This window comes from Pristiophorus japonicus, chromosome 21 (genome assembly GCF_044704955.1).
Source record: "Pristiophorus japonicus isolate sPriJap1 chromosome 21, sPriJap1.hap1, whole genome shotgun sequence".
In the NCBI taxonomy this organism is placed as follows: domain Eukaryota; kingdom Metazoa; phylum Chordata; class Chondrichthyes; family Pristiophoridae; genus Pristiophorus; species Pristiophorus japonicus.
The window spans coordinates 65766936-65793535 of record NC_091997.1 but is presented as its reverse complement, the minus strand read 5'-3'; the positions used below and the strand labels follow the sequence as shown (position 1 = coordinate 65793535).

Here is a 26600-nt window from a genome sequence, read left to right as displayed (position 1 = left end):
CTAAGCTTCAAATACACCATCCTGTACACAATTCCTCCTCTATGCCCTGCTCTGTTGAAATCGAACCCACTTCACTATTTCCTATTCTTACTCCTAGTATTCCAAAACCATGGAACTCCTTAACCTCCCACAGCCTTCCCTACCTACAAATGTGCACAGGTTCACAAGTTTGGCATCATCTAAACACAAAATCTAGCCACGGCTCAGGAACGATTTGTTTATCTCTCCCTCCCTTTCAAAATATCAGCAAATGGTACCTGTACTTAGTTAACAAAAAAAAATTCAAAAAACAAAAACTTCCAATTTACCAACACAGGAAGTTTAGAACTTGCATTTATATAGCACCTAGCTCAATCTCCGAACATCCCAAAGCATTTTACAGCTAATGAATTACTTTTTTTTTTAAAAAAAGAGTATTCACTATTGTTAGAGCTAATTTTGCACAAGGTCCCACAAACACGAGATAAATTATCAGATAATCTACTTTGGTGGAGTTATTTGGGAAGCAATTGCTGGCCAGGACACCAAGGGAACTCCCCTGCTCCTCTTCAAATAGTGCCATAGGATCTTTTGCCTCTGCCCGAGCAGGCAAGCAGGGCTTCAGTTTAATACACAGAATAAAATTCATACATCACTCACAATATCAAAACTTTAGCTGAAAAAGATATGGAACAGAACATGTATTTATATAGCACCTTTAACATAGTAAAACATCTCAAGGCACTTCACAGGAGTATTATAAGACAAAAAAATAAATAAATTTGTCACCGAGCCACATAAGAAATGATGGCAGATGACCAAAGAGGTAGGTTTTAAGGAGTGCCTTAAAGGAGGAAAGAGAGATAGAGAGGCGGAGGGGTTTAGGGAGGGAGTTCCAGAGCTTAGGGCCCAGGTAGCCGAAGGTACGACCACCGATGGTTGAGTGATTTATAAATCAGGGATGCTCACTTGATACAGAACTTGATAATGAGCGAGACAAAAATCTATTACAGCTCCAAGATAATAAAATGACTGATAGTAACTAAGCAACTAATCAGTTATACTGACGAAAGATAACTAAGTGCAAAGCATTAGAATGTAGAATCACTAGGGACCATAAATACAAGATAGTCAATAATAAATCCAATAAGGAATTCAGGAGAAACTTCTCCACTAAGATTGGTGAGAATATAGAACTCACTATCACATGGAGTGGTTGAGGTGATTAGCTTACATGCATTTGAGAAGCTAGATAAGCACATGAAGATGTAAAGAATTGTAAGATATGATGATAGCTTGAGCTGAAGTAAAGAGGGAGGAGGCTCTTGGAGCATAAACACCAGCATAGACCTGTCAGGCCAAATGACCTGTTTCTGTGCTGTAAAATTCTAGACAATAGAAAATTTCAGTCCAATCCCAGATATAAAAATGTTAAAGAAATGCAGTTATTACAATTGCCAAATATACACATATTAACCATCTATTTTACCACAATTATATGGACTAACAAATCTCATCTACTACAGATTATAGTTCAGCCACACAAATATATTTGCAGTATAAAAGAAACTGCAGTAATTCTTGACACAAAGGAAAAGATTTTAAAATGTAGTAATTTGAAGATTAAATTACTGTTTCATTTGATGTGGTTTCCCATTACACTAGCATTGCAAACACCAATAAAAGGCATTTAACTTGTCCACGTCTAAGCCATTATAAGAGGGTGGATATCACTACAGCCCTGTAGACCATAAGCTTGGTGCCACATTGGAGGTCTTGGTCTTCAAACACTCTCTTCCTCAGGCGATCGAAGGCTGCACAGGCGCACTGGAGGCGGTTTTGGATCTCGTCGTTGATGTCTGCCTTTGCTGATAGTAGGCTCCTGATGTATGGGAAATGATCTACGTTGTCCAAGGCCGTGCCGTGGATTTTGATGACTGGGGGACAGTGCTGTGAGGCGGGGTCAGGTTGGTGGAGGACCTTTTTCTTACGTTGGGAGGGCCACATCGTCCACATGCCCGACAGGAGACTCCCAAAGCAAGTGCTCTAATTGGAACTCCTATACCACAAGTAAGCCCCAGGTGGGCAAAGGAAACGTTTTAAGGACACCCTCAAAGCCTCCTTGAAAAAGTGCAACATCATCCCCACCGACACCTGGGAATCCCTGGCCCCAAGTGGAGGAAAAGCATCCGGGAGGGTGCTGAGCACCTCCAGTCTTGTCACTGAGAGCATGCAGAAATCAAGCGCAGACAGCGGAAGGAGCATGCGGCAAACCAGACTCCCCACCCACCCTTTCCTTCAACCACTGTCTATCCCACCTGTGACAGAGACTGTAATTCCCATATTGGACTGTACAGTCACCTGAGAACTCACTTAGAATGGAAGCAAGTCTTCCTCGATTTCGCGGGACTGCCAATGATAATGCAACAGGCTAAGTTGGTGAATGTATATCACTTGCAGCTGAAATCCATTAGACAAGAACGAATACACTAGTCAATTCCATAAGGATTCAATGAGGATAGAGGTTTGAGTGAGTATTTTTTTTTTTAAATAAACTAATTCCGTAATAGCACAAATACCTAGCGGCCCACCACAATAGTGCATGTCATTTGAGCTAAACATATATGGAACTGGAACAAAATCAGTAGTATTCACCAACAGGAAAGACAATAAAAGGATGCCTGGAATAATCTTCAACCGATAACCTATAATTATTCATACTATTAAAAAAGTTTGTTTTAAAATAGATTAGAAACTATTTTGTAAAAATATTTGGAAATTTGAAATAATGACAATACAGTACTGAATTCCTAAGAACTATCTATTTCAGTAACAGATCAGTACCCCATGTCCTCCAGCCAATAGCGTTCACATGTCCTAAACAGGAACCAGCTTTATGTTTCATAAGGTTTGATTACACAGATACAGTATTACACAGATGCAGTATTCACATCAGAACAGCTGTTTTCCAATTCCAATGCAGATCAAAACAGTCCAAGATACATCCATATGACCACAATCTATATTTTGCTGACATGATGCATTTATGATCATAAAGATTGGACTTCAGTCCTGCTGAGTGTGAATGGAAAAATACTAAAAATGGAAGACTTCCTATTTTACATTTTACAAGTAATCATGTGGATTTTTCCAGCAATTATTAGTATACAAAAATTCTAGGCTCTCTAAATCCCGTCACAATTGGGAGGGGGAAAAGCTCTCAATGTTACCAGCACAGAATGCTGAACAGTCGCAGCATTGTCAACATACAGACCAGCTGGAATTTAAACTGCAAGCACAAAATGAATAGGTAATTCAAATTAATAATTACAGTACAGTCACAACACTGTGGGAAATGAAACCTCAGTGATATCCCATTTCAACTGCCCTACATTGGGCAAATTGAAATGTACTAGTCTCCTCTTCCTAACCCCTTCTAAACTGATAGTTGAACCTTTTAAAAGGCCTGTATGTTTAACCTTGTTTCGCTGCCCTGTTTTCATTTCCATAATTATTTCATCCCAATAACCTTCCTTTGGGAAACATTTTCTGCAGTACTTCCTGACGGTGCAGTCATTAACCCAGTCTGAGCAGACAGAGATTCTAGTGTTGGTGCATGGCTTGTTTAGCATACTGGTACCAAAATGCTACAGGAAAAATTTAATTTAAGTTAATACACTTTAATGTTGTGCCAATAAATAGACTTCTTACATGAACCTCAATCATCTCCAATTGCTTCCACTAGTACTTTCACTGAAGTGTTAGAGCTCAAAATGTTGTACCTTTCCCAAAAGCTTTGCATCAGTTCCTGCTAGAACTGTGTCTGCAGAAGTCAGTGAGGACAGGAGTATGAACAGCTTTCATGGCCACTTTGAATAAAACTGCCCACCAACTTTCATTGTACAAATAGGAATTAGTTTAGAATCGGATAAAGCCAGACTGTTATTTCCTAGTCATCACAATACCTAGGTCACCAAGAGAACTCTCCCCAGCCCCCTTTCTCTTCAACACTACCTCGCTCTTCCTATGGTGTCTTCACTCATAGTAAAGTACTAAATCATCAAGTAAAAGTCAAACAGTTACTAAATTTTGATACCTTTGAAACCTCCTGGAGTCAAATATTTTATTAGCATCATTATTTATTCTGGAGAATGTGGTATACAAACTCAAGACTAAAAAATATTTGGCACATAGTATCACCCAATGCTTCTCTTAGTTTCTGAACAGAACCAGACAAACCCTGCAAGCTTGAAATACTGCACTGTCTACCTGTGAAATGTTTTACTTATCCAAATACCTCATAAGTTTCTCTATTTGTTTCATGTTGATTTATGGGTGGTGCAGAGCACTCACACTCCAATGGCATTTCCCCCAAAATTTCCAATATTCCTGTATGTTTTGGCAGTAACAGATTTACAGTACCTGTCTGACTCCTCAATGGCTCAGCTGCTAAAGACAATGAGCAGTAGATCTGCACAAGGGTGCCAGATTCAATCCAGAGTCTGTACTGCGTTAGTTGCTCAACTCTTACAATAGCAGGGGTGCTACAATTGGTTTTAGCATCCTTGGATTGGGGGGGGGGGGGGGGGGGGGGCGGGGAACACCAGAGTTCCCTGATGGAAGTGTAGGTGAGGACAGGATTGGTCTCGACTGTGATGCTTTCTGCACTTGGGCTCACATGAACAATAGTCGTTTGGGTGAAATACAAGGACTGTCACGACCTGTGGAATTAAACCTCAGCATGAGCCAGCATGCTTTCGGGGTAAGAAGCCAGAAGACTGGGGTTGGGGGGGGGGGGGGGGGTGGTGAAACACGAAGAATTGAAAATCTATTCCCTCAATTCCAAATTTGATATCTTCCCCAAAGCATCTAGCATCTTATTAACAATGTACACGACAGGGTGAATCCTCAGTACAAAGTTTCAACAGAATACAAACACATGCTCATGTAGCGTCTCACTACAGACAAAGCGACAGGACACCATGACATTCTAGCCCAATGTGTGACAGGGAATGGTACTGAAAGGTTATTTGCAGGGTTGATGTGTGACAATGCAATGCCAACACTGCAACTGTTGTTTTAATATGGGTGTGAAATTTTACTGTAACAGTAGAAATATAACATACACGTGGTTATTGTAAAAACCAAAATGCCACATTTCTGAAATTGTCAAAGGAGACCAAAGGTTACTGTCTTTTAGCTATGCAAACAGACTAATTACCACAATTATAATTTCTCAGGCAAATTCAAGAACTAACTGCAGCAATTGTAAGAAAAAGAAAAAATATGTTAGCTACAAAACTCTCAACTGAGCGTCCTTAAAATTACAATGCCACACATGCGGTACAACAATACCTTTAGACAAGTACAATATCATTTTTAAATCATAATTTTCAAGAAAATTCAATGAAAGGTGAACAAAAAGGACAATGTCTTGCACAGGCTTTTTTCTTACAAGAATTCTGGCATATTAGGATTGTGAATGAAATAGGTGGGTATATCTCCATGTGGAAAAACACTCAGCAATATAATTAGAGTTTGCCCTTTCAAACTTGGATTACATCCAGAGAGAGCATTTTGAATTATACAAGACTAGGCTTAAGTACTGGTGGTTATAGTTCTGTCACAGGGGGTGAGGTATTCGAGGTGATGAAATGAGATGAAAAATTGACAATATAAAACATAATGGGCTTAAATACGATTTTACTATACTGATACCAATATGCTAAAGCAGCTTAGTGACAATACCAAGCTGTGCCACAATACTGTAAAACTGTGGCAATGATCTCCAAAGGCGAATAAAAGAGTCACCATTAATACTCCCTCTGTTTGACATCCACACCAACCCTTACTATAAATGGAGTGTCAAGTTTTCAGGATTATACAAGTTTCAACGTTTCACACAATTACACACTTAATTATTTTCACCATTTCCAAAGTAGGGCCACTTTTAAAATCACAACCCTGTACAGGTATTGTAACAGTATTGAATTGGAGTTACTACACAAAAACACCTATTGCTGCAAAATTACCCTAGCAGTTACTAGATTCAAATAAAGACAGTGAATACTACTGAAATTGGAGATATATTTGAAGTCAACAGATTAAAACTTTAAAAGACACAGGTCTATGGGTCTAATGGTCTTTTGCTGATCCTAAAAATTCTTAATACTACTTTTTCCAAAGTCACAATTTAAATTTTATAAATATTTGACCTTACACGTTAGTCTATATCTTTGGCAGTATTTTTTAAGTCAACTGAAAGATAAGATCGCCTCAAACACTGCAAAAATATTTAAATGGAGTGTTGCTGTATGCACTATTACGTGACAATGCACATTTGCAAATAACCACTTTAACCTCACCACATCTCTTGCCTGATAAATAGTAATTGTTTTTCCTAGGAACCACTCCTGAAGTTTCAGGAAATGAGCGCAGGCTTTGTTTAATCCAGGAATTCAAACAGTGTCAGTTAGCAATTCGGGTTTTTTTTTTGCAGGGTGGAGGGGGGACAAATAAAATCCAAGCAAATTTAAGTTTGTACAGTAATTAGCAAGTGCTCGAATGTGTTTTTTATATATACATAAACACAAAATAGAGACTTTTCCCCTCTATGGTATTGCATGCAGTCTACTGCAATCTAAGACACTTCAAACATGCTATTTAAATATTTAGAACTGGAAATGTTTTTTTTTAACGTTAGAGGACACCCACTGATTAGGGACTAGTGGTGTACGCACGATAAAGCAATAACTGATTAACTCATGACCTCTAAGCAGGAGATCTGGTAGCTATGCAATGAAGAGGCTTAGTTTGCACATATGTCCTGTTCTCAACATGTACTTTACAAATACAACTTTTTATAAATTGGGAGTTTTCAGGTGTCAGCCCTGGCTTACAAGTAGCCCTCTACCGTCAGTGTCATGGGTTCAAGCCCCACTCGAGATTTGAAAAATCTAGGCTGGCACTTTAGGACAGTACAGAAGGAATGCTGCGCTGTTGGAGGGGCCATCTTTCAGATGCTAGGGACATAGGAATTGCTAGATGAAAAAAAAGATCAAGTTCCATCTAGTTCACCTTCTACCATGTAGTCGCACAATCCAACGATAATGGAGTTATTGACTAATCACAACAATTAATCTCTGTCAATTAGTCTACAACAGACCCAGACAGGATACAAGGAAAACTCCAGTGGTGAAGAACTTTGGAAACTACAGGTCCAAAGTGATGCACTGTACCCCAAAATGTAAGAGATGTAAAACCTCAGGTTGATGTGAAAAATCCCATGGCACTGTATGATCAACAGAAGAGTTCTTTCTCCTGGTGTCCTGGCCAAAATGTAGCACTCAAAATCACAAACAGATTATTTGGTCATTTATCTCTGCTATTTGTGGCACCTTGTTGAGTACAAATTGGATGCTGCATTTTCTTACATAACAAAAAGCTCCTTCCTTTAGATATTACAAAATCTATTGGAGATCTATTCCATTTACTTTCCTTCCTACAGCTTTAGACAATGCTGACATTTTGGGTTCAAGGGCTGCTCAGCTGCTAATAAATTGGACATAAAGGCCCCAAGTTTCCACATGATTTGCTCCTGATTTTTAGGAGCAACAGGTGTAGAACGGAGTATCTTAGAAATCGGAATTCTCGTCATTTAGTTTGCTCCAGTTCTAGTCAGTTAGAACAGTTTCACTTTGGAACAGAATTTTTTTTCCAAAAGGGGGCGTGTCCGGCCACTTACGCTTGTTTTCAAAGTTTCGTCAGTGAAAACTTACTCCAAACTAACTTAGAATGGAGTAAGTGAAGATTTTTGTACACTCGAAAAAACCTTGTTTACACTTTAGAAAATCAGGCGTAGGGAATGGTAGGTTGGGGGGGGGGGGGGGGTTTAAAGGGAAGTTTACAAACATTAAACACTTCAGTTTTACAAATAAATATCCATCATCAATAATAAATGATAATACATCAATAAATCAATCAAAAAAAAATTAAGAAATAATTTTTTTTAAATTAATAAATAAAACATTTTCTACTTACCGACTGCAGCACCGGGAGCTCTCCAACAGCGTGCTGGGATGCCTCCCCCAGTGTGTCTCTGTCTGTGTTTCTGACGACGGGGGAGAGGGGGCAGGGGAAGGAGACGGGGGAGGGGGGGCAGGGGAAGGAGACGGGGGAGGGGGGGCAGGGGAAGGAGACGGGGGAGGGGGGGCAGGGGAAGGAGACGGGGGAGGGGGGGCAGGGGAAGGAGACGGGGGAGGGGGGGCAGGGGAAGGAGACGGGGGAGGGGGGGCAGGGGAAGGAGACGGGGGAGGGGGGGCAGGGGAAGGAGACGGGGGAGGGGGGGCAGGGGAAGGAGACGGGGGAGGGGGGGCAGGGGAAGGAGACGGGGGAGGGGGGGCAGGGGAAGGAGACGGGGGAGGGGGGGCAGGGGAAGGAGACGGGGGAGGGGGGGCAGGGGAAGGAGACGGGGGAGGGGGGGCAGGGGAAGGAGACGGGGGAGGGGGGGCAGGGGAAGGAGACGGGGGAGGGGGGGCAGGGGAAGGAGACGGGGGAGGGGGGGCAGGGGAAGGAGACGGGGGAGGGGGGCAGGGGAAGGAGACGGGGGAGGGGGGCAGGGGAAGGAGACGGGGGAGGGGGGCAGGGGAAGGAGACGGGGGAGGGGGGCAGGGGAAGGAGACGGGGGAGGGGGGCAGGGGAAGGAGACGGGGGAGGGGGGCAGGGGAAGGAGACGGGGGAGGGGGGCAGGGGAAGGAGACGGGGGAGGGGGGCAGGGGAAGGAGACGGGGGAGGGGGGCAGGGGAAGGAGACGGGGGAGGGGGGCAGGGGAAGGAGACGGGGGAGGGGGGCAGGGGAAGGAGACGGGGGAGGGGGGCAGGGGAAGGAGACGGGGGAGGGGGGCAGGGGAAGGAGACGGGGGAGGGGGGCAGGGGAAGGAGACGGGGGAGGGGGGCAGGGGAAGGAGACGGGGGAGGGGGGCAGGGGAAGGAGACGGGGGAGGGGGGCAGGGGAAGGAGACGGGGGAGGGGGGCAGGGGAAGGAGACGGGGGAGGGGGGCAGGGGAAGGAGACGGGGGAGGGGGGCAGGGGAAGGAGACGGGGGAGGGGGGCAGGGGAAGGAGACGGGGGAGGGGGGCAGGGGAAGGAGACGGGGGAGGGGGGCAGGGGAAGGAGACGGGGGAGGGGGGCAGGGGAAGGAGACGGGGGAGGGGGGCAGGGGAAGGAGACGGGGGAGGGGGGCAGGGGAAGGAGACGGGGGAGGGGGGCAGGGGAAGGAGACGGGGGAGGGGGGCAGGGGAAGGAGACGGGGGAGGGGGGCAGGGGAAGGAGACGGGGGAGGGGGGCAGGGGAAGGAGACGGGGGAGGGGGGCAGGGGAAGGAGACGGGGGAGGGGGGCAGGGGAAGGAGACGGGGGAGGGGGGCAGGGGAAGGAGACGGGGGAGGGGGGCAGGGGAAGGAGACGGGGGAGGGGGGCAGGGGAAGGAGACGGGGGAGGGGGGCAGGGGAAGGAGACGGGGAGGGGGGCAGGGGAAGGAGACGGGGAGGGGGGCAGGGGAAGGAGACGGGGGAGGGGGGCAGGGGAAGGAGACGGGGGAGGGGGGCAGGGGAAGGAGACGGGGGAGGGGGGCAGGGGAAGGAGACGGGGGAGGGGGGCAGGGGAAGGAGACGGGGGAGGGGGGCAGGGGAAGGAGACGGGGGAGGGGGGCAGGGGAAGGAGACGGGGGAGGGGGGCAGGGGAAGGAGACGGGGGAGGGGGGCAGGGGAAGGAGACGGGGGAGGGGGGCAGGGGAAGGAGACGGGGGAGGGGGGCAGAGGAAGGAGACGGGGGAGGGGGGCAGGGGAAGGAGACGGGGGGGAAAGGAAGGAGATGGGGGTGTGGGGGGGGGGGGAAGGAGACAGGGGAGCAGGGGAAGGAGACGGGGGGGAAAGGAAGGAGATGGGGGTGTGGGGGGGGGGGGGGGAAGGAAGGAGGGGGGGGGGGGAGGAGATGGGGGAGGGAGTCTGAACGGTCCGGGCCCGTCCCCAGCACCAGATTTACAGGTATGTGGCGTTGGGTCGGGTCGGGGGGAGCGCGCGTTGGGGGGGTGGTGGGAGGAAGGTCGGCTCGGGGGGAGGGAGGGAGAGGGAGGTCAGGTCAGGGGGAGGGAGGTCAGGTCGGATCCAGTCCAGGGGCTGGGGGGAGGAGCGGGAGTCAGGTCAGTGTCGGGTCCGTTCCGGAGGCGGGGGGGAGCGGGAGTCGGGTCGGTGTCGGGTCCGGTCCGGAGGCTGGAAGCGGGAGTCGAGTCGGGTCGGGTGGACGCAGGAGCTGAGCGTGGGAGGCAGCCTGATCCACGCAGCCCCAGTGAGGCCATTCGGCCAGGGGCTGCGTGCTTTGGCCCCTCCCACAGAGTTTTGGGCGCCTGGAGCTACTGCACATGCGCGCCCACTGTAGCGCGCGTGTGCAGTGGTCCCGGCACTGTTTTCAGCACAGGGACCTGGCTCCGCCCCCTACAGCTCCTGCTGCGCTGCGCCGAGGGCCAGAGGACCTGCAGGAAGGTGGAGAATCTGGAGGGTTTTTTTAGGCGCACTTTGTGGCGCAAAAAACGGGCATCCAGGTCGGGACTGCGCCGTTCTAGGCGCAGCTCGAAACTTGGGCCCAAAGAAATAGCATCAAGACAACTTGTAACAGGATTTCCACAATAACTCAATAAATAACTTGATTAAGGGGCATGTACATGGATATACCGACCAGCAAGTCACAAATTCAATTGCAGTGCTCCAATATTCGATCTCAGCAATGACTTCCTCATTCTCATCAAATTGTCAGATGACACTTACTGTAGAGCTTTGTGTGGGGGAAAAACACTTGGGCAAGTTACTGAAGGGCTTCTCTGCACCATGTCCGAGACACTGCAATTTAGAGTCAACAGGGGAAAGACAGGGGTGGGATGGGGCAACTCCAATGGATTTTTACCTGGATCCAACACACCAAAAAAAACTATCCAGTATAATCAAGAGATTTTAATCTTCAGAACATCTGGCAACTAACAGGGATTCACACATATATCCAATCTTTAATATTTAAACATTCCTGACGCTGAAAACAGGTGCAAGCTTCCTTATAAATAGGCAATGGTGTTTTGCAATGGCACATAAATCCTGCCGTATTCAGGAACAAAATGTTTCCTCACCTCTGCTCACAAATTTTTAATCAAATTGCTTAGGAATAGTTGTACTAAAACAATGCATCAAGCATTTTGATGGAAAAGTACTAAAGGTGTTCGCTAAGAAATCATATTTTGACCAAATCAAATAGATGGATAACGTAGTTTAATATCAGATTCACCTCACGTCACAACTTTGTTTTCTAGACTTTTGTAAGCACTTGCTCAAATATTCAACATTACTCTTTAATTGTAACTAAACAGATATATTCTTCGAATAAATTTTAAATGCACTGATTGATCTAGATCATTTAACGTGTTTCAGTTGTGGTGTTTAAGAAACCATTGCCCAACTTTAAAAACAAGGTACATTCTGAATCTGTACATGAACCGCGAGAACTATTGCAAATTGGATCTTATTTTTGTGGGTCTTGCTTCTGCCTTTTATGGGATTATGCAGCCATTAATGGTGGATGTAGTTAGGATGTAGATCAGCCATGATCTCATTGAATGGCGGAACAGGCTCGAGGGGCTGAATGGCCTCCTCGTTACTATTGCAAAAAGCAAACCATTAGAAGTGATTGTCGTGTTTTATGAAAAGGTCAAATGTAGCCTGGGGCAGAATTCAACCCTTGAATTTTTCATTAAGCTCACTCTTGAAAATTACTCACTCAGTTTGGATTATATAGAAATGACTCAATAGCACGACCAACAAATTGCCTTAGGGTGTATCAGGTGTTCAAGATCACGGTACAGAATGATGGCATTAATCAGTAACCACTTCTGCTGCAACAGTATTTCTGCTTTAACCCCAATGCAGGCTGACTATTTCAGCAGGAAGTAGTATGATGAATATGGTTTTCATACAAACAATACAAAATTACTGTATGGAATAGTCTCAAGTGGAATCAAACAACTATTGTACTCAAGGAGCTCTGACATCAAACTAAAATGCCAGGAGTGCTATTTGACCAAATGCGCCTGCTGCTGATAGCAATCCGCAATAAAATAAAGGAGGACCCAACATCACCAGAGACATACATTCTCAAGATTTTCATGAGCTGCCATCATGCTCCCCCATCTATAACTAAACCCGTGGAGCCAGATTCACTGCCCCCTTTTATTGCGGATTGCTCGCTCCAAACAGGTCTCCAGAGCGGCAACACCAGCTAAAGTAAAGAGAGATTGTGGATCACCAATAATGCTTCCCCAGATTCATGAGATTTTTTTTTAAAAAAGAGCAAAACTCATGTAGTTTAGATTGTCATCTGAACCTTCCATTTAGTTTACTGACGTTACAATGATGCATTTACTGCGTTTCGCATTCACTTCTCTGCCTGACAATCGCAGACAAACTCCTGCTATCTCTCACTCAATCTGAAGTTCAAATGGTATGCAAGAGTATCGCAGGATTGTTCACTTGTGAACTTCCCCCACACCCCCAAATCTGTAACTACAACATAATACTGAACTCGGGTGTATTAAATATTAGTTAACATGTAGAAGTATGTAACCCATACACCGTGCTGTGAAACGCTTTGTCCCATAGTCTGGGAAAGTCAGTTCTGTTGAGGTCCAGGAATGCTAATTTGTTGCACACTTGTATTACAAGATAGGAACAAGTGGAAACACACAGCAGCAAAGTATGCAACAACATTGTCTTCACAGATTCGATGTGGCAGCAAAATTAACAGTGGTAAAAGGAGTCAAAAATCATACAAGGGCTTATCTTGTTACAAGACATGATTCATACTCCAAATTAGTATCCAGAGACCCAACCAAGCAGCAGGTCTATTGATCCCAAAGCCTATTCAGACACACATTATAAAATTTAATTTCCACTATCTTTCACCCTCCTCAACCCAAGTCTACTATGACTGACATATTTTTAAAATTCTGAACATGCAAATAAAATGTACATCCATAATTTAAGGGCAGGTGAGGGAAGCCACTTAAGAAAGAATCAGTAGATGAAACATGTAGGACACGAGCACAAAGGCAGTGGGAACCAACAACATTTTTTTGTCCAGATGCAATACCAGAAAGGGTTGAGACAATTTCCAACGCAGATCCCGAATTACAGCCCCAGGACTCAACGATAAAAACTCTAAAATGGACCACAATTAATTGCAGAAATCCCTTGCTCACAGCTTCCTCTTTACGTAGCAAATGTTCGCCTTGGTAGTTATAGAAAAGGACAGAGAGAAATGGAACTCATACTCGGCTATAATTATTTCCATAACTAAATGACACGTTATTAAAATCAAAACAAATTGGGGGAGACTAAAAAAAGTTTCATACAAAGGATTATAATAAAGAAGGCAGTACAAATGACTACTTGAAGCAGAATCAATGATAATGTTACAACACACACGGAAGCCAATCAACCCATCGTTTGAGTCAAATTACATTCCCTTGCCCCATTCCATTCTAATTATATATTTTTTCAAATGTCAAAAAGTCCCTGTTTAAAAGTTATTATGGATTCCGTTCGTATCATCCGGAGCGTATTGAAGGGTAAACAACACGGGAGCAACCCGCTCCCGATGGAGAGAGAAAGGCGGAGACAAATACAATGGGACAGAACCGGCTTCCCCCGGTGTTGAAACTTCAATGTTTTTCCAATGAATTTTTTCTTGGTGAAACTAAGAGCAAAAATGTCGCTTTGAAGAAAAAGAGAGTGTGCAGCATTTTTTTAAAAAAGGTAATACCGACACCACAATGACAACTTGCTGCATTGCACTTCATGTATTTGTCAAATTTGACTTAAAAACACTCCGAAGAAGCGCCGTTAAAGGCGCTATATAAAAGACAAGTTGTTGTTGTTGCATGGTGGATTTGTAAACAAAAATGCCTTGCAATTTGCACGGGAGAGACGGTGCAAATAAAAGTTACTCGTTCGCTCAGATATATTTGCAAAGCTTTTGGTCAAGGTGTAATGAAGTGCAATGCAGCTTGAGGTGAGATGCAGAGAGAGAGAGAGAGAGAGACAGGGTCTGCCCGCCCGCCCCTTGCTCACCTGGCCCAGGTTGACGAAGCCGTGCTGCCGGGCGATGCTGTCGGCCGCCCGTCGGCCCCCGGCGATGCGCACCGCCCAGGTGTTGCTGTAAACTTTGCGCGACTCGGCCGCCTGCTGCCCGGCGCTCAGGGCCAGCAGTGTCCAGAGGGCGAGTGCGGCCTCCGGCCCCCAACCCATGTCCGTGCGCGCTGGTCAGCTGGCCGCCCGCCGCTCTCCGGCTCCGGTCACCTCACGTTTCCCCCCCCCCCCCACACACACACAGGCGGGAGGAAGGCTGTCCGCTCACCGGCCGGAGGGAGAGGCGGGGGGAGCACCGGGCTCGGCCGGTCAGCCTCGGTTGTCCCTCAGGAGCAGAGAGTGTGTGGGGAGAGGAAAAGGGGGAAAACGACCGACCCCCTCACACACACACACACGGGACGGCCCTCAGGGATGTTCCCCCGAGGTAAAAAAAATTCTAAATAAAAAAAATTTTTTAAAACTGAAAGGAAGTTGGGCCGGACTTTGAGGCGCTCAGTCGGTGCGCCGGCTGTCCATGGCGCCGGGCTGTGTGTGTGTGTGAGGGAAGGAAGGAGGCGGGGAGAGGCTGCAGGCCGGCCCAGGCTCGCCGCCGCCCGCCGCCGCTCCGATTATCGTCCGCTCGCTGGCCCCGCGCGTGCGCGCAACACTAAACTCCGCCCCCTTCCTTTCCCCCCCCCCCGCGCGCGCACGCGCTCTCTCCCCGGCCCCGCGCGCGCGCACGCGCTCTCTCCCCGGCCCCGCGCGCGTACACGCCGGAAACGCGTCAGCCGCGCGCACCAAATACAGTCCTGATTATATTGAAAATAACACCCGAGCCCGAGACCTCGCCCCGATCCCCGGCTTCGTTCCTGCCTTCGTAACCCCGCCCCGTTCAGCTTCGTAGCCCCGCCTCGTTCCCAACTTCGTGTCTTCGTAGCCCCGCCCCCCCCAGCCGGCGCAGTGACGTCAGGGCCTTGCCCGCCCCCCTTTTTTTTGAGTTCACCTGCAAAACATAAAACATTAAACGGTGCCACCCGACCTGGGTGACACTCCAGACATTTACAAGGCCCTTTTTTTTTTTCCCCTTTTTTTTGTTTTTTTTTGTGTTTTTCTTTTTTGGTTTTTTTTTTGTGCCCGCCCCCCTTTCTCCCAAACATTGCTGCCACCTGATTAACATTGAGCTGCCATGGCAACAGAGCAAATAGCTCATTTAACAGGCTTGTCAAGTTTCAGCAGAAAATAAGATTTCAAAAATGACTAATCTTTGACGTAAACTTCAGCTCATCCGAAACTCGGCTGCCCCGTGTCCTAACTCGCGCCAAGTCCCACTCACCCATCACCTCCTGTGCCCCGTGTCCTAACTCGCACCCAGTCCTGCTCACCCATCGCCCCCTGTGCTCACTGCCCCGTGTTCTAACTCGCGCCAAGTCCCGCTCACCCATCGCCCCCTGTGCTCACTGACCCGTGTTCTAACTCGCGCCAAGTCCCACTCACCCACCACCCCCTGTGCCCCGTGTCCTAACTCGCACCAAGTCCCGCTCACCCATCACCCCCTGTGCCCGCTGCCCCATGTCCTAACTCGCAACAAGTCCCGCTCACCCATCACCCCCTGTGCCCGCTGCCCCATGTCCTAACTCGCAACAAGTCCCGCTCACCCATCACCCCCTGTGCCCGCTGCCCCATGTCCTAACTCGCAACAAGTCCCGCTCACCCATCACCCCCTGTGCTCGCCGACCTACTCGCTCCTGGTTAAAAAACGCCTCGATTTCAAAATTCTCATCCTTGTGTTCAAATCCCTCCATGGCTCTCGCCCCTCCCTATCTCTGTAATCTCCTCCAGTCCCCCAATACCCAATTCTGGCCTCTTGACCATCTCTAATTATATCATCTTCATAGGCAATCCCTGGAAATCGAGGAAGACTTGCTTCCGCTCTAAAAGTGAGTTCTTAGGTGACTGAATGAAAATTACAGTCTCTGTCACAGGTGAGATAGACAGTCGTGAAGGAAAAAGGAAAGGGTGGGTGGGTGGGACTGGTTTGCCGCACGCTCTTTCCGCTGCCTGCGCTTGTTTTCTGCATGTTCTCGGCGACAAGACTCAAGGTGCTCAGCGCCCTTCCTCCACTTGGGGCTCCACCATTAGCAGTCGTACCTTCAGCTGACAAGGCCCTAAACTCTGGAATTCCCTTCGTCTCTCCACCTCTCTCCTTTAAAACCTACCTCTTTGACCAAGCTTTTGGTCGTATTTAAAGAAGTATATATTGGCATTGGAGGCTAGTCAGAGAAGGTTCATTAGGTTGATTCCGGAGATGAAGGGGTTGACTTATGAAGATAGGTTGAGTAGCTTGGGCCTATACTCATTGGAGTTCAGAAGAATGAGAGGTGATCTTATCGAAACATATAAGATAATGAGGGGGCTTGACAAGGTGGATGCAGAGAGGATATTTCCACTCATAGGAGAAACTAAAACTAGGGGACATAGTCTTGGAATAAGGGGGCGCCTGTTTAAAACTGAGATGAGGAGGAATTTCTTCTCTGAGAGGGTTGTAAATCCGTGGAATTCTCTGCCCCAGGGAGCTGTGGAGGCTGGGTCATTGAATATATTTAAGGCGGAGAGCGACAGATTTTTGAGCGATAAGGGAGTGAGGGATTATGGGGAGCGGGCAGGGAAGTGGGACTGAGTCCATGATCAGATCAGCCATGATCTTATTAAATGGCGAAGCAGGCTCGAGGGGTCAAATGGCCGACTCCTGCTCCTATTTCTTCTGTTCTTTTGATCACCTGCCAAAATATCTCCTTATCCCCTTAGGGGTCGGAGGCCTATAAAAAGGCCGTGAGTTCAGCAGTCGGGAGTTCGGAGAGGAGGCCAGCTGGTGCAGCTGCAGGGAGAAGGCAAAAAAGAAGTAGAAAGAAATCGAAAGGTGACGTCACAGCCAAGGGGGTAAGTGATTGGCTGGTGATTGGTGAGTTGTTTTCCTTTTTTCTTCTATCAGTAAGTAAGCTTTTAGCATTGTTGTTGCCAAATTAAGTTAATCTAGGGGTTAAGTCATGGCAGGAGAGCTCGGACAGGGACGCTTCCGGTGTCCCTGATGACGACATGTACGGGAAGTGTGTCCGCCTGACAGATCGCATTGCGGCATTGGAGCTGCGGATGGATTCACTCTGGAGCATCCACGATGCTGAGAATGACGTGAATAGCACGTTTAGTGAGTTGGTCTTATTGCAAATAAAGAGTACACAGCCAGATAGGGAATGGATGACCAACAGGAAGAGCAGTGCAAGGAAGGTAGTGCAGGGATCCCCTGTGGTCATCCCCCTGAAAACAGATACACCATTTTGGGTACTGTTGGGGGAGATGACTCATCAGGGGAGAGCAGCAGCAGTCAAGTTCATAGCACCGTGGGTGGCTCTGCTGCACAGGAGGGCAGGAAAAAGAGTGGGAGAGCGATAGTGATAGGGGATTCGATTGTAAGGGGAATAGATAGACGTTTCTGCGGCCGCAACCGAGACTCCAGGATGGTATGTTGCCTCCCTGATGCAAGGGTCAAGGATATCTCGGAGCAGGTGCAGGACATTTTGAAAAGGGAGGGTGAACAGCCAGTTCTCGTGGTGCATATATGTACCAACGATATAGGTAAAAAACGGGATGAGGTCCTACAAGCTGAATTTAGGGAGCTAGGAATTAAATTAAAAACTAGGACCTCAAAGGTTGTAATCTCAGGATTGCTACCAGTGACATGTGCCAGTCAGGGTAGGAATCGCAGGATAGCTCAGATGAATACATGGCTTGAGGAGTGGTGTAGAAGGGAGGGATTCAAATTCCTGGGACATTGGAACTGGTTCTGGGGGAGGTGGGACCAGTACAAACTGGACAGTCTGCACCTGGGCAGGACCGGAACCAATGTCCTAGGGGGAGTATTTGCTAGTGCTGTTGGGGAGGAGTTAAACTAATATGGCAGGGCGATGGGAACCTATGCAGTATGCAGGGAGACAGAGGGAAGTAGAATGGGGGCAGAAGCAAAAGATAGAAAGAAGAAAAGTAAAAAGTGGAGGGCAGAGAAACCTAAGGCAAAAAGTAAAAAGGGCCATAGGACAGCAAAATTCTAAAGGGGCAAAGTGTGTTAAAAGACAAGCCTGAAGGCTCTGTGCCTCAATGCGAGGAGTATTCGGAATAAGGTGGACGAATTAACTGTGCAGATAGCAGTTAACGGATATGATGTAATTGGCATCACGGAGACATGGCTCCAGGGTGACCAAGGCTGGGAACTCAACATCCAGGGGTATTCAACATTTAAGAAGGATAGACAGAAAGGAAAAGGAGGTGGGGTGGCATTACTGGTTAAAGAGGAAATTAATGCAATAATAAGGAAGGACATTAGCTTGGATTATGTGGAATTGGTATGGGTGGAGCTGCGGAATAGCAAAGGGCAGAAAACACTAATGGGAGTTGTGTACAGACCGCCAAACATTGGTAGTGATGTTGGGGACAGCATCAAACAAAAAATTAGGGATGCGTGCAATAAAGGAACAGCAGTTATCATGGGCAACTTTAATCTACATATTGATTGGGCTAACCAAACTGGTAGCAATGCGGTGGAGGAGGATTTCCTGGAATGTATTAGGGATGGTTTTCCAGACCAATATGTCGAGGAACCAACTAGAGAGCTGGCCATCCTAGACTGGGTGATGTGTAATGAGAAAGGACTAATTAACAATCTTGTTGTGCGAGGCCCCTTGGGGAAGAGTGATCATAATATGGTAGAATTCTTTATTAAGATGGAGAGTGACACAGTTAATTCAGAGACTAGGGTCCTGAACTTAAGGAAAGGTAACTTCAATGGTATGAGGCGTGATTTGGCTAGAATAGACTGGCAAATGATACTTAAAGGGTTGACGGTGGATAGGCAATGGCAAACATTTAAAGATTACATGGATGAACTTCAACAATTGTACATCCCTGTCCAGAGTAAAAACAAAACGGGAAAGGTGGCTCAACCGTGGCTAACAAGGGAAATTAAAGATAGTGTTAAATCCAAGGAAGAGGCATATTAATTGGCCAGAAAAAGCAGCAAACCTGAGGACTGGGAGAAATTTAGAATTCAGCAGAGGAGGAAAAAGGGTTTAATTAAGAGGGGAAAATGGAGTACGAGAGGAAGTTGCCAGGAACATAAAAACTGACAGCAAAAGCTTCTGTAGATATGTGAGGAGAAAAAGATTCGTGAAGACAAACGTAGGTCCCTTGCAGTCAGATTCAGGTGAATTTATAATGGGGAACAAAGAAATAACAGACCAGTTGAACAAATACTTTCGTTCTGTCTTCACGAAGGAAGACACAAATAACCTTCCGGAAGTACTAGGGTCTAGTGAGAAGGAGGAACGGAAGGATATCCTTATTAAGTGGGAAATTGTGTTAGAGGAATTGATGGGATTGAAGGCCGATAAATCCCCGGGGCCTGATAGTCTGCATCCCAGAGTACTTAAGGAAGTGGCCCTAGAAATAGTAGATGCATTGGTGATCATTTTCCAACAGTCTATCGACTCTGGATCAGTCCCTATTGATTGGAGGGTAGCTAATGTAACACCACTTTTTAAAAAGGGAGGGAGAAAGAAAACGGGTAATTATAGACCGGTTAGCCTGACATCAGTAGTGGGGAAAATGTTGGAATCAATCATTAAGGATGAAATAGCAGTGCATTTGGAAAGCAGTGACAGGATCGGTCCAAGTCAGCATGGATTTATGAAAGGGAAATCATGCTTGACAAATCTTCTGGAATTTTTTGAGGATGTAACTAGTAGAGTGGACAAGGGAGAACCAGTGGATGTGGTGTATTTGGACTTTCAAAAGGTTTTTGACAAGGTCCCACACAAGAGATTGATGTGCAAAATCAAAGCACAGAGTATTGGGGGTAATGTACTGACGTGGATAGAGAACTGCTTGGCAGACAGGAAGCAGAGAGTCGGGATAAACGGGTCCTTTTCAGAATGGCAGGCAGTGACTAGTGGGGTGCCGCAGGGCTCAGTGCTGGGACCCCAGCTCTTTACAATATACATTAATGATTTAGATGAAGGAATTGAGTGTAATATCTTCAAGTTTGCAGATGACACTAAGCTGGGTGGCAGCATGAGCTGTGAGGAGGACGCTGAGAGGCTGCAGGGTTACTTGGACAGGTTAGATGAGTGGGCAACTGATGGCAGATGCAGTATAATGTGGATAAATGTGAGGTTATCCACTTTGGGGGCAAAAACACGAAGGCAGAATATTATCTGAATGACGGCAGGTTAGGAAAAGGGGAGGTGCAACGAGACCTGGGTGTCATGGTTCATCAGTCATTGAAAGTTGGCATGCAGGTACAGCAGGCAGTGAAGAAGGCAAATGGTATGTTGGCCTTCATAGCTAGGGGATTTGAGTATAGGAGCAGAGAGTCTTACTGTAGTTGTACAGGGCCTTGGTGAGGCCTCACCTGGAATACTGTGTTCAGTTTTGGTCTCCTAATCTGAGGAAGGACGTTCTTGCTATTAAGGGAGTGCAACGAAGGTTCACCAGACTGATTCCTGGGATGGCTGGACTGACATATGAAGAGAGACTGGATCAACTGGGCCTTTATACACTGGAGTTTAGAAGGATGAGAGGGGATCTCATAAAAACGTATAAGATTCTGACGGGACTGGACGGATTAGATATTGAGGAAGGCCAGAACCAGGGAGCACAGTCTTAGGATAAGGGGCAGGCCATTTAGGACTGAGATGAGGCGAAACATCTTCACTCAGAGAGTTATTAACAAGTGGAATTCCCTGCTGCAGAGAGTTATTGATGCCAGCTCATTGGATATATTCAAGAGGGAGTTAGATATGGCCCTTACGGCTAAAGGGATCAAGAGGTATGGAGAGAAAGCAGAAAAGGGGTACTGAGGGAATGATCAGCCATGATCTTATTGAATGGTGGTGCAGGCTCGAAGGGCCAAATGGCCTACTCCTGCACCTATTTTCTATGTTTCTATATTTCTATGTTTATGTGGCTCGGTGTCTGTATTTGCTCTGTGGGTTCTTTGCTTAAGCATTCATAGCAACACATTGCTATTAAGAACTAGCAAAGGTTTAACAATCACACTACACATTACCAGTTCATCCACCAGGCTCACAACCACCTGCCTCGTCGTGGATCCCTTGAAGCCAACTGGCTGGGATTTTATTGAGTCTTGTGAACATCACGTGACTGGCTAAGCCACTTAGAATTCAACAGCTCCACAACTATTTTAGATAGAACTTTAAGCCGAGTGCCCCCTTATTAAACCGACAAATTAACAAATAAAACTTTGTAGAGCTTAAACGGTCAAATTCAAATTTGGTTGCCGGGGGTGATGATGCACTCCAGTCCCTCCGGCGCCCACCTCTCGCGGAAGCCGCGAGCGTACCGGTGGACACCGTGTACTCCATCTCCAGGGTCACCCTGGCGCGAACATATCAACAGTTCTACAACTATTTTGTTGTATATTGTATACTTTAATCAAGTGCCCCCTGATTAAAGTGGGGGGGGGGGCTCACACTCCTAAACCTTTTCAGGTGCCCCCTTGTTTCTTTTTTGTTTTGTTGTTTTTTTTCCTGAGGGCACCAAAAGAAAAATTATACAAGTGATCCCTGGCTAAAAGGTGGGGGGGGGGGGTGGGGGGAGCATTAAAACCGACAAACATAGTCAAAGTAACCTTTAGACAAGTGGTTCAAATTAAAATTTGGTTGCTGGGGGTGATGATGCATTCCAGTCCCTCCAGCGCCCACCTCTCGCAGAAGGCCGCAAGCATACCGGTGGTCACTCAACAGCTCGACAACTCTTTTCGTTGTGAACAAAAATAAACGTTAAATCAAGTGCCACTTGACTAAAAGAGGGGGACACACAAAACACTTTTCAAGTGCCTTTTTTGTTTTTTGGGGGATTTTTTTGGGGGCACTAAAAGCACAAATTATACAAGTGCCTCCTGGCTAAAAGGGGAGGGGGACACTAAAACCCGGCACAGTAAACAAATTAAACTTTAAAACATATAAAATCAAATTAAAATTTGGTTGCCGGGGGTGATGATGTACTCCAGTCCCTCCGGCGCCCACCTCTCGCGGAAGGTCCCGAGCGTACCAGTGGACACTCAACAGCTCTACAACTCTTTTTGTTGTCAACAAAATTAAACAGTTAAATCAGGTGCCCCCTGATCTGGGGGACACTCCAAACACTTTAAGTGCCCTTTTTTTTGTGGTTAATTTTTGTTTTTTTTTCAGTGATTTTTTTTTGGTACTGAAAAACACAAATTTTACAAGTGCCCCCTGGCTAAAAGGTGGGGGACACTAAAACCGGCAATAAAAAAAATTAAACTTTAAAACATATAAAATCAAATTAAAATTTGGTTGCCGGGGGTGATGATGCACTCCAGTCCCTCCAGCGCCCACCTCTCGCGGAAGGTCCCGAGCGTACCAGTGGACACTCAACAGCTCGACAACAACTCTTTTGGGGAGACAAAATAAACATTAAATCGAGTGCCCCCCGATCTGGGGAACACTCCAGACACTTTTAACTGCCCTCTTTTTTTGTGGTGTTTTTTTTTTGTGATTTTTTTGGGGCATTAAAATCTTATAATTTACAAGTACCCCCTATAAAAGGGGAGGGGGGACACTAAAGCCTGGCAATTAAAACAAATTAAACTTTAAAACATATCAAGTCAAATTAAAATTTGGTTGCCGGGGGTGATGATGCACTCCAGTCCCTCCGGCGCCCACCTCTCGCAACAGCTCCACAACTCTTTTGGGGGGGAGGCAAAATAAACATTAAATCGAGTGCCCCCCGATCTGGGGAACACTCCAGATACTTTTAACTGCCCTCTTTTTTCATATTTTTTTTATTTTTTGGGGGGTTTTGTTTTTTTTTTGTGGGTTTTTTTTGTGATTTTTTTTTGGGCATTAAAATCTTATAATTTACAAGTGCCCCACAGCTCTACAACAAACAGTGAGCACACTCACAGGTGCATACATTCAGTGTCCAATCTTGTTTGAGAACGATCCAGCTTCAGATCCAGGTGGCCACTCCCAGATTCCTCTCTCATCTACAGCTGGACTGCAACTAATTATATAAAATCCAAGCAGTGAGGATACAACATGAAACTGGACCTGAATTACATCCTGGTTTTCTTTATCCCCTGTATCCTATTCCATTTCGCCTCCACACTGACTCACAGAACTACAGTTACAGACAGCACACATGGATTCGGCTACCAAATCAACAAAAACAACTTGCATTTATATAGCATCTTTAAGAAAGAAAGAGAGACTTGGATTTATATAGTGCCTTTCACGACCACCAGATGTCTCAAAGTGCTTTACAGCCAATGAAGTACTTTTTGGAGTGTAGTCACTGTTGCAATGAAGGAAATGCGGCAGTTAATTTGTGTACATCAAGCTCCCACACACAGCAATGTGACAATAACCAGATAATCTGTTTTTTTTTGTTATGCTGATTCAAGGATAAATATTGGCCAGAACACTGAAGATAACTCTTCTGTTCTTCTTGGAAATAATGCCATGGAATCTTTTATGTCCACTTGAGAGGGCAGATGGGACCTTGGTTTAACGTCTGTTGGGGTAATAGAAAGACTTCTCTTCTTCGAGGCGGACTCCCTGATATAAGAAGTCGACACCTGCCCTTGCCCTCCGTATAACGACCACGGAATCAAACAAACGAAACCTTCGGTTCAACCGGCTTTATTATACGAACACATGCAAGGGAGAAATTCAAACGTGAACTCTCAGAGTACAAGAGGGTTCAAGTACAATTATACAGGTTTTTGAGGGGAGCTACCCTCCTACAAAATCATCAATAGGTCTTGTTATGTATATAAACCTGTAATTACCATGTCTAACCACCAAAGGGCTTAACCCCTGGAGTCCCAAGGGATCCCACAATCCCTTGGGAGCACCTGTATATAAGGAGGCCTCACAGGCTGGAGAGGCACTCTGAGATCTGTAATAAAGGACTATGGTCACACTTACTTTGAGCTTGCAGTATCTTGTCTGACTCTTTATACAAGACATAACAGGTCTACTGCTATCAGCGAAGTTACATTGATTTGTCGTCTCTGATCAGACTGGCTCTGAGTGGTACATGCAATGTTAATCATGTTGTTCAGTGATGTAATCTTTGCCTTAGTCCCTTAGTAGCTCTGTTCCAAAATACTAACTTTCTTATCTCTTGCTCAGATATTTCTAGCCAAAATGTTATTATTGTAACTACTGACCTTGACTGTCTTTGTTATGTGTTACTAAGGTTAAGGATGAATTAACCATCAGGCTTAATTCGTTATAAGTGTGCTTTACCGACATAAGCAAGTGTTACATACAATAGGCAATAATCCATACCGTAAGACAGAGGAACTCCCTATTCCTCAGAACCTCCTAATTCCCTTTAACCTTCTTACTCAAGTGTACTTTTTTCCCCCTTACAACGTCACACCCGAAAGACGCCACCTCCGACAGTGCAGCACTGCACTGGACTGTCGGCCTAGATATTTTTTGTGGGGCTTGAACCCACAACCTTCTGACTCAGAGGTGAGAGAGTGCTACCCACTGAGCCACGGCTAAGTAAAATGTTCCAAGGTGCTTCACAAGAGTGTAATCAGATAAAAATTGACACTGAGCCAAAGATGGTGGTATTAGGATGGGTGCCTAAAAGCTTGGTCAGAAAAGGTAGGGTTTAGGAGTTAATGCAGTTGAAGACATGGTTGCCAATGGTGGAGTGAAGGGAGTGGGGGATGTGCAAGAGGCCAGAACTGGATGAACAGAGAGTTCTCAGAAGATTATAGCACTGGGGGAGGTTACAGACATAGGGATTTGAACACAAGGATGAGAGAATTTTAAAATCAACTACAGGTTCCCCATCAAGTCACACACCATCCAGACTTGGACATATATTGCCATTCCGTCAATGTCACTGAGTCAATTTCCTGCTCCAACTGCATTGTGTAGCACCGTCACCACGAAGAGAAGACCCACCACCTTCGGTGGGCCGTGACTTGGAGGCCAACCTGGAAGTGATGTTGTTGCTGTCCTAGTCATTCGCGATGGTTGAGGAGATAAAATCATCGAATAGTTACAGCACGGAAGGAGGCTATTCGGCCCGTCGAGCCCGTGCCGACTCTTTGTAAGAGCACCTCAGCCGGTCCCACTCCCCTGACCTTTTCCCGTAGCCCTGCAATTTTTTTCTTTCAGGCACTTTTCCAATTCCTCTTTGAAAGCCTTCACTGAGTCTGCCTCCACTACCCTTTCGGGCCGTGCATTCCAGATCCTAACCACTCACTGCGTAAAAAATATTTTTCTTATGTCGCCTTTGTTTCTTTCACCAATCATCTTAAATCTGTGTCCTCTGGTTCTTGACCCTTCCGCCAATGGGAACAGTTTCTCTGTCCAGATCCCCTCATGATTTTGAACACCTCTATCAAATCTCCTCTCAACCTTCTCTGTTCTAAGGAGAACAACCCCAACTTCTCCAATCTATCCACGTCACTGAAGTCCCTCATACCTGGGACTTTTCTGCACTCTCTCTAAGGTCACAGGGAACGGGGAGATATTGAGGTCGAGGCAGTGGATGGGAACCAACATCAAAACTGGGCGTAATCTCCCAGCTGGTTCTCTCTGTGGTTTTGACAGTCCTGACATCTGGCTGAATGTCTCACCAAGATACCCTGTTATCACTATTCTAGAAAGTACGCTGTGGTCAGACTTGGTTCCTGGAAAAGCTATAAAATATTCTGCAACCTAATTTCCTGCCGTGTCGGTTTCTTCTGTAGCGAGAATTTGTTGTTTTTTCTGATTGATGTAAATGGACTTCCCCCAGTTTCCTCTAACCACCTTGCCTAAAGGTGCTGATACAGGTTCCAAAGACACTGTCACATCACTGGGGTACAGGTCCCACACACACTGACTCTCACTGGGGTACGGGTCCCACACACCCTGACTCTCACTGGGGTACGGGTCCCACACACACTGACTCACTGGGGTACGGGTCCCTCACACACTCACTCTCACTTGGGTACAGGTTCCATGGACACTGACTCGCACTGAGGTATAGGTCACACACACACTGACTCTCACTGGGGTACCCACACACACTGACTCTCACTATGGCAGGGGTCCAACAGACACTGACTCTCACTGGGGTGCAGTTCCACAGACACTGACTCTCACTGGGTTACGGGTCCCATACACACTGACTCCCACTGGGGTACAGGTTCCACAGACACTGACTCTCACTGGGGTAAAGATCCCACACACACTGACTCTCACTGGGGTATGGGTTCCACAGACACTGACTCTCACTGGGGTATGGGTCCCACACACACTGACTCTCACTGGGGTACAGGTCCCTCACACACTGACTCTCACTGGGGTACGGGTCCCACACACAATGACTCTCACTGGGGTACAGGTCCCTCTGACT

The 26600-nt window shown here is 46.5% G+C and overlaps 1 protein-coding gene across 1 annotated transcript in view; it reads right to left on the bottom strand.

Annotated features, from left to right (window-relative positions):
* Positions 1-14767, bottom strand: part of LOC139234048 (furin-like) — a 108253-nt gene extending 93486 nt beyond the window's left edge. Inside the window, exon 1 of the mRNA XM_070864916.1 lies at positions 14142-14767. Coding sequence (XP_070721017.1) covers positions 14142-14318 — 177 coding nt within the window. The 5' untranslated portion in view covers positions 14319-14767. The remainder of the gene's footprint in view (positions 1-14141) is intronic.
* Between the last annotated feature and the right edge of the window lie 11833 nt (positions 14768-26600).